At 42.2% G+C, this 8,737-nt stretch overlaps 2 protein-coding genes across 4 annotated transcripts; one reads left to right on the plus strand and one right to left on the minus strand.

The window, feature by feature from the left end:
- Positions 1-3,559: 3,559 nt before the first annotated feature.
- Positions 3,560-5,208, minus strand: LOC143118792 (trypsin-1). Of its 2 annotated transcripts, none has more exons than XM_076279899.1 (6): positions 5,148-5,208; positions 4,864-5,011; positions 4,382-4,632; positions 4,104-4,240; positions 3,739-3,840; positions 3,560-3,607 (listed from the first exon to the last, which is right to left on the minus strand). In XM_076279899.1, the coding sequence occupies exons 1-6, from the start codon at positions 5,185-5,187 to the stop codon at positions 3,560-3,562; spliced, it is 726 nt and encodes a 241-aa protein (XP_076136014.1). In that variant the 5' UTR covers positions 5,188-5,208. The 2 variants fall into 2 exon arrangements, with proteins under 2 accessions (XP_076136014.1, XP_076136013.1); XM_076279898.1 differs by having other exon boundaries at positions 4,104-4,230; positions 4,378-4,632; positions 5,148-5,187.
- Positions 5,209-6,762: 1,554 nt separating this feature from the next.
- LOC143118791 (trypsin-1-like) lies at positions 6,763-8,495 on the plus strand. Of its 2 annotated transcripts, none has more exons than XM_076279897.1 (6): positions 6,763-6,823; positions 7,067-7,214; positions 7,446-7,696; positions 7,838-7,974; positions 8,229-8,330; positions 8,448-8,495. In XM_076279897.1, the coding sequence occupies exons 1-6, from the start codon at positions 6,784-6,786 to the stop codon at positions 8,493-8,495; spliced, it is 726 nt and encodes a 241-aa protein (XP_076136012.1). In that variant the 5' UTR covers positions 6,763-6,783. The 2 variants fall into 2 exon arrangements, with proteins under 2 accessions (XP_076136012.1, XP_076136010.1); XM_076279895.1 differs by having other exon boundaries at positions 6,784-6,823; positions 7,446-7,700; positions 7,848-7,974.
- The last annotated feature ends 242 nt before the right edge of the window (positions 8,496-8,737 follow it).

Below are 8,737 nucleotides of genomic sequence, written 5' to 3' on the forward strand. Positions count from 1 at the left end.
CAGTATTTTCAATGCAATCAGGATCAAATGTTAACGTGAAGATTTAGTGCTTGACCAGATTCAGTCACATCACTGAAAAAGCCTTTACTGTATAATACTCATATTCAGTTTCATGTCCAGATTTGGGAACAGACTCATTCTATCCATGTGTGGCTGCTCAGATGACAGAGTGAGCCACCCAGCACCATTTAAACTGCAGTCAATCTCGTGACTCAAACCAGCTCTGCAGTTGATTTCCACAGGTGATGTAATGGTTACATAGCCCCCATGCTTTGTAGCGTTTCGCTAAGTCTGGTGCTATCATCCAATAGAGCATAGCTCTGTCTATAGGTAATTCATTGTCTTAGACTCAACCACACATATCCATTGCCTGTCACACTAGTTTAAATGTCTAAGTTTGTAGGAGTGTTTTGTGATCGATCTGAGTTGCAATCTCACAAAGTAGTTGCAATGATTTGCAATCTCACAAAGTGTTCAATGAGTTGCAATATAGTTCATGTGCAGTTGACAATCACACAGCATTGCTATGTTGAAGCACCGGCCCTATGCAAGGAATGTGTAAGAATGTGACAGGGAAGTAGAAATGGGGAATGGCAGCTAATCTGTGGATTTCTCAAATAATAGTATTGTAAAATAACACAGTTTGATGGGAACACAGAATAATTCTTTGTGTTTTAAACTGATGTACATTAACAGTATTTAGATGATGAAATTCCAATTCAAGTTTAATTTAAAATGTAAACATGTGAAGAGAGAGTACACAGGGTCAGAGTTCATAGATGATTTCATGTAACCCCTTTTAGCCAATGTGATCGGACATATGGACATGTTGACAAAACGTTGCAAGGGAACTGCAACAGGGAACTGTTCAGACAACACAAACACCTCTCAACACCGTGTTTCTGAGCAGAGAAGAATATAAGGAAAGACCAGACTATCTCCAGGTTCTACTCAACAACAGCTTTGATAAGGAGGGGAAGAGATACACACCTGATGACATAACATACAGACAAAATGAATCAGTTGTAAGACCCTTTATTTCCTGCTAAGATACTGTTGTTTCCCTTTGATCAGTTGCAACAGAGTTTCATGCTCATCTCTCAACTCTCTTTTGATTTTCTTTCAAATTATTGATTTTTCTCATCAAGCAGCATGGGCCAATGACCCCCATGTCTGTGGACTTACCTGCCGGGGTCCTCTGACCTTCCACCCTGTAAGGCCTCGAGAGACTTGGAGACCTTCAGGGATGGCCTGGTGTTCAGCAGTCGCCCAGTGAAGCCCAGGGAGAAGGTCCAGTTCCGGGTGGAGCGCAGCCTTCGAGCCTGGGATGGAGGTGTGCAAATCGGCTTCACTAATGTACGCCCTGCCGCTGGACCACTTCCACCCATGGCCATTCCCGACCTCACAGACAAGCTTGGATACGGGGTTCATGTAGTTATTTAACATCATTTGCAAATTGACAATGATGGATAAGAAAACACATTTGCACATTTTTATTTGTTTTAGAGCAAGCTAGATTTAAGTAGCCTGGCGGGGCCATCCTATATCATTGAGATGTATATATATATATAGATGTACAGGCTGAGCAAATTAATTTGCCGCCGCTAGGGTGCGTCTAGATTTCTAGGCTAAGATTTAAGCAGTTATATGACTAAAAATCTTTTAATAGTAAATTCTGATTCTGAATATAAATTATAATCACATCTTCACATTGTAAAGTCATGCTACAGAAGCATAGCTGAAGATGTACTGTCACGAGATGTACGCAGCATCTGCTTGTTTATTGGGATAAGTGTTGCTTTTTCCAGGCTATATTTTCGATGGTAACGCAATTTTAGTCAACTGTGTATAACTGTTTTGTCGTTGACTGACACCACAGTTGCTCATAATCTGTCCGTGCTTTGGAACACAGTCATTTAGGGGGAACATAGTGGACACTCCATAATGGCTCTCTTTTCCAATGGAAGGAAAATGGATGGAAATGGAACTGCTCATTACTTATAATCATTCATGACTCATTTATAAAGTACACCTTACACCATGCAGAGGATATACACTTCTGTTTCATGATAACACATGGCAAATCATAGCATTTGAGCAATTATACAACATGCAATAAATGTATATGATCATTTGATTAGATGAGCAGAGGTCAAGTGTCTTTCTGTAATGTAATGCGATGGAACCGTTTGTTTTATTGTAATGAATGTAGTTGTGAATCTTGATATACAGAATGTATAGATGATTAATTGTTGAACTGTCCAATGGTTTGGGGAGTTAAATTCTCTGGTGGGAATATAGCTGAGGCAGAATGAGGTAGAATGGTCTGTTAATATGTACCCGAGCTTGATTAACAGCTCTTGCTGCAGGGACTGTGGTGGTTTCCGGGAATACATGTGGTAAGCCAACATGTGGTTATGATTGATCATTGGTAGGGGGGGGGGGGGGGTGTTGCCAACACATGTCATGTCTGAACATTCCAGTTTAGTCTGGTCACACTGGTTTGATTTCCTGTGCACACAGCTGTAAAGTCTCAGTTTCAGGTAGTAGTGGCACCAAAAGGCACAAACACATCTCATCCAGAACACCAACAGGTCCAGATGAACAATTATTACAGTCAGAGTTGCATGCCAAGTACCCTGGCAGTGGTTCTGTTTTTGGAGATATACTGCCACCTAGTGATACGTATATAAGTATAGTATACTCTTTTGATCCTGTGAGGGAAATTTGGTCTCTGCATTTATCTCAATCCGTGAATTAGTGAAACACACTCAGCACACAGTGAACACACAGTGAGGTGAAGCACACACTAATCCCGGCGCAGTGAGCTGCCTGCAACAACCGCGGCGCTCGGGGAGCAGTGAGGGGTTAGGTGCCTTGCTCAAGGGAACTTCAGCTGTGGATGCGGGAATGGGAGAACAGTGCTCAACCACTTCCCCTGCCCACATTTCTCCTACTGGTCGGAGAACGAACCAGCAACCCTTCGGTTACAAGCCCGAAGCCTTAACCGGTAGGCCATGGCTGCGCCCTCTTTCGTAGCCTATGCGGTACATCTAGTTCACTTCCCCATCACATCAGGAATTGTGACTCTATTTTGAACTTTAAAAGCAATGTAAAAACCATCTCTTTTGGTTAGCATTCTCACTGTAATATTTTAATATTATATTAATTATTTCAATTATTCAAAGTAGTGTGCAACTGTTTTTCTTGGTTTTGACATTTGACCTTAGTGATGGTTAAGATGACGGTCAAGGTTTGTGTGATTTTGTTCTGTTTGTCTTCTATAACTTATAATGAAAAAGTTAATGCCTTAATAAAATCAAGTTAAACAGGTCATGTGGATACAGTATACTGTACATCATCCATGATAAAAAAAATACAGCTGAACTGCAGATGCATTAATTCACATCCATTTATTTTCACACATCTCTGTCACAGAAGGTGGTGGTGTGACTGCACACATACTGAATGAAACTGAATGACAGCAGTTCTTTTGGGAGTCTCTCCAGTGAGTCATGAATTTGTCAGTGTGCTGGTTGTCCAGGTCAAGGCAAAAAGCTTAATAACTGGCCATGGTCTGCTCCAGCCAGTCGTTGAACAGGCAAACCTGGAGAAGCAGACAAAAGCTTATTAGTTTTGTACACATATTTTATACTGTGAGTTACTTTTCATTGTCTTTAGGACTGAATAGAGTTGTTTGGGTCTTTGCGGTGCCTGTAAGTTCTGTCTGAATCTCACCTTGGCGTAGACACCAGGGTGGTTGCGCTCAGCGCAGCCGTAGCCCCAGGACACGACACCCTGCAGCTCACCGTTGCACACCACGGGGCCTCCAGAGTCACCCTGAGACGGACACACACACACACACACACACACACACACACACACACACACACACAGAGAGAGAGAGAGATGCTGGTCAGAATCCATGGAGTGGGCAATTGCATCTTCAAATAGTGACCATTTTAAGTTGTGGTCATATGATGGAAAGCTTTATACAATATACTGCACAGTCAAGACCACCTGTGACTCCAAATATTAGGTGATGGTTAAATAGCTGAATTAATGCTCTTGTAAGATTTAATCTCTTTGGTGCAGAAGTGTACCTGGCAAGAGTCCTTGCCGCCCTCCAGGTATCCAGCACAGAACATGGCGTCGGTGATCATGCCGGGGTAGGAGTTGTCACAGTCGCGGTCAGAGAGGATGGGGATCTCCAGGCACTGAAGCTTGTTACTGTCAGCAGCTAAACGGTTAACATGAAAAAATGAGTGTGTTAAAGAGGATAAAATCTGACTAATAGTTATTTGTCAATATATAGTCAGATAGAATGAACAGTATTGAAGACTAGGCTTAGTTGAGATCAGCTTCATGGTGGCATACTAACCGGAGCTCATGGTGTTGCCCCAGCCGGACACGGTGCACATGGTGCCAGCGGCAGCACAGCTGGTGGGCAGAGCCACGGGCTGCACATACTGGTTCAGGGTGGCGGGCGTGCTCAGCTTGATCAGCATGATGTCGTTGTCGATGTTGTAAGAGCTGTAGTTGGGGTGGCGGATGACGCGGGAGGAGGTGATGAACTGCTCATTTCCCTCAGTGACCCTGATGTTGTGCTCGCCCATACGCACCTCCACACGGCTGAGAGGAGGCAGAGGGAGGGATAGAGAGAGTGAGTGACCGGCAATAAAATCTAAAAGGTAGTTAAAAGTAGTAAAGATAGTAAATGTAGTAGTGCATTTAGACATGTATTGCATTTTGAATTGTATTTCACAGTACTGTATTTGTTGCTCTTTGCCAGACATGCCATTCCACTTTTTATTGTTCTGTACTGTTTCAAGTAAGTATATAAAGTCAAGTGCAGAAACGTACGACTTGTAGCAGTGAGCAGCAGACACAACCCAGTTCTCGTTGACCAGGGAACCACCACAGAAGTGGTAGCCGGAGTTCAGAGACACCTGCCAGGGCTTGGAGTAGGCCTTGCACTCATACCCTCCAACAATCTTATCCTCCTCTGCAACTGCACATAAGGCCAAAACGTCATTTTACAGAGGAACATCATGACAAATACTTGAATGAATATCTAACGGTATCTTTTTAGAGTTTAGCTGGAACACAGCAGGCAAGAGCAGCAGTTCAGCAGGAATTGTACTCACAAGCAGCTCCGAGGAGCACAAGGAAGACGAGAGACCTCATGGTTGCTGATTGATCCTGTTGATGAAGGTCTAACCTGGACCCCTGGCCTTTTAACAGACCTGCCACACTCACCACGCCCCATCAGAAAGGAGTCGACCAATCAGAATGTAGCTCTGTCCACCAGAACTGTTATGTGACATACAATGAGAAGTGCATACTGGCATGCGTGCGAGAATGGCGAGGTACAGTATGTAACATATGATGCGTTTCACAGGGCAACCTTCAAACTCAGAGATAAACAAAGAACCCACGACGCATGTGGCAGCAGGTGAAATTGACACGTTCACTTCACAATGTATGCCGTACTCTGTCCATTTGAAGCGTCACCTCATTGAAGTTGTAATTAATGTTCCTCCTGTTCAATCATTTAATCTTTAGCTCCTTACATTCAAGTTTCATTTTCATGAAAATGTGTACAAGAGTCCAAGAGTTACTTGCAACAGTTAGAATCACATAATTAATGCAATTTATGACAATATTTTTACTGATAGTGTTATTGGTGGTCATCATTCCAGATACTCGGTAGAATACTAAAACAAAATAACAGTAGCCGAAAAATAATGATTCTACTAACTGCTATGAACACATTTTCATACACTCCTTCATACAATGGAATCTACTCTTCCATGATTGTTTTCAACATTGTTCTACATTGAAGACTAAAACCAAAGACATTAAAAGTATTAACACAAACATCTTAAACTCTACATCTTAAATATAGATATTTATGTTTAATACGGTAGTTAAATTTTTTCGCTGTTTCGCCTTTATAAGAACTTGGCATACTTTTGGCAAAACTAACTTTATGCTTTTCAATTAAAACCACAAGTGCTGGTGAATACTTAGCAAAAGATGGATACTTTGAGTAGTATGATTATTGAATTATTATTGAAATAAAATATATTAATCTAAGTAAAATATTTGTTTAGTATACAATGTACCATAGAGAAAAAGCAAAATGTCTCAGAGCGCTATATAAATGATTTCTCAGAGACTATTGTCAGTAATCACTAGCAGGTGTGAGTTAATTAGTTAGTTATTGTATTTAAAATGATATGCAAATCTTGCATAGGCAAATGTGATTTCCATGCAGTCTATTCTTCACAACTTGTACTTTGCTGATGTTGGAATATGACCCCACAACAGATTGGTAGCTCTGCATTTCAAGGTATCTCAGCTATCTGGCACTTCCGTCCAGTAGAATGAATGTATGCTCTTACAGTCAGCTTTCTATACTTTCTATTTACTACAATTTTATTATCAACTCAAAATGGACACGTCTACAGTATATATACTGTATACAATGTTTAATTTGGTCAGATGGTATCAGACAACAGTAGACAAAGGTTACTATGTGCCTTTAAAATAACTTTTGAGGAAATGTTGTCCCCATACATCATGTTCCATGAAGGTCCAGTAGTGTGAGAAAAGGGACAGCTGTCTCACCTTAAAGCCATGACTCTGCCAAAAATATAGAAATGGATTGGTCACTTACTGACCAATAGGGAAGGTTTTGCAACATGACTGCAGGGCAAACTCTGTATAAATACCAGAGGATTTAGGTTCGACCTACATCAACAGGATCAATCAGCAATCATGAGGTCTCTGGTCTTCCTTGTGCTCCTCGGAGCTGTTTGTGAGTACAACTGCCAAACCAGTGCTCTTGCCTGCGTGTGTTTTAGCTAAACTCACAAACATATCACTAGATATTCATTCAGTTACATGTATATTTTATGAAGTTTTTCTGTAACATGAAGTCTTGGCCTGCTGCTCTTGCCTGCTGTGTTCCAGCTAAACTCTAAAAAGATACCGTTAGATATTCATTCAAGTATTTGTCATGATGTTCCTCTGTAAAATGACGTTTTGGCCTTATGTGCAGTTGCAGAGGAGGATAAGATTGTTGGAGGGTATGAGTGCAAGGCCAACTCCAAGCCCTGGCAGGTGTCTCTGAACTCCGGCTACCACTTCTGTGGTGGTTCCCTGGTCAACGAGAACTGGGTTGTGTCTGCTGCTCACTGCTACAAGTCGTATGTTTCTGCACTTGACTTTATATACTTACTTGAAACAGTACAGAACAATAAAAAGTGGAATGGCATGTCTGGCAAAGAGCAACAAATACAGTACTGTGAAATACAATTCAAAATGCAATACATGTCTAAATGCACTACTACATTTACTATCTTTACTACTTTTAACTACCTTTTAGATTTTATTGCCGGCCACTCACTCTCTCTATCCCTCCCTCTGCCTCCTCTCAGCCGTGTGGAGGTGCGTATGGGCGAGCACAACATCAGGGTCACTGAGGGAAATGAGCAGTTCATCACCTCCTCCCGCGTCATCCGCCACCCCAACTACAGCTCTTACAACATCGACAACGACATCATGCTGATCAAGCTGAGCACGCCCGCCACCCTGAACCAGTATGTGCAGCCCGTGGCTCTGCCCACCAGCTGTGCTGCCGCTGGCACCATGTGCACCGTGTCCGGCTGGGGCAACACCATGAGCTCCAGTTAGTATGCCACCATGAAGCTGATCTCAACTAAGCCTAGTCTTCAATACTGTTCATTCTATCTGACTATATATTGACAAATAACTATTAGTCAGATTTTATCCTCCTCAACACACTCATTCTTTCATGTCAACCGTTTAGCTGCTGACAGTAACAAGCTTCAGTGCCTGGAGATCCCCATCCTTTCTGACCGCGACTGTGACAACTCCTACCCCGGCATGATCACCGACGCCATGTTCTGCGCTGGATATCTGGAGGGAGGCAAGGACTCTTGCCAGGTACACTTCTGCACCAAAGAGATTAAATCTTAGCCTAGGAATGGCATTGTTTCTTGACACATTGAAATAATAGGAAATAATTGATTATGTAACTAGAAGCTAGTGATTTGGAGCCAAGTTTGGTCTTGAGTATAAAGCATAAGAATTTCCAGGTTATGACCTCAGCTGTAAATGGTCACTATTTAAAGAATTGAGGAGGCTACTGTAGTTGCCCACTCCGTGAAGTCTGACCATCACGATTCTGTCCGTCTCAGGGTGACTCTGGAGGCCCCGTGGTGTGCAACGGTGAGCTGCAGGGCGTCGTGTCCTGGGGCTACGGCTGCGCTGAGCGCAACCACCCTGGTGTCTACGCCAAGGTGAGATTCAGACAGAACTTACACCACAAAACTCTCTGCTGTCCTATAGAGAGGGAAAAGTAGTTCACAGTATAAAATATGTGTACAAAACTAATAAGCTTTTTTCTGCTTCTCCAGGTTTGCCTCTTCAACGACTGGCTGGAGCAGACCATGGCCAGTTATTAAACATGCTAATTTGCATTTTAGTACCATAATTTTGAGCAGTCTTATAACAACTCACTGCAGTATAAGAGGTGTGAATTTGGAGTAGTGTTTGTATTTAGTTGTTTTTCCATCTAGCTCAAAATGATGTCAAAATTGATGTTCAAACTATATCTGTGAAAAGCAGTTGACCTCATTTCTATTGTACACTGTTGAACCAAAAGATTCACTGTCTCCACAATAAACATCTTCATTATGAAACGTGT

The sequence above is a fragment of the Alosa pseudoharengus genome, unplaced genomic scaffold, assembly GCF_046254945.1.
Source record: "Alosa pseudoharengus isolate Yale_2024_CS ecotype anadromous, Long Island Sound unplaced genomic scaffold, YU_APseudo_1.1 YU_APseudo_1.1_scf_12, whole genome shotgun sequence".
Lineage (NCBI taxonomy): Eukaryota > Metazoa > Chordata > Actinopteri > Clupeiformes > Clupeidae > Alosa > Alosa pseudoharengus.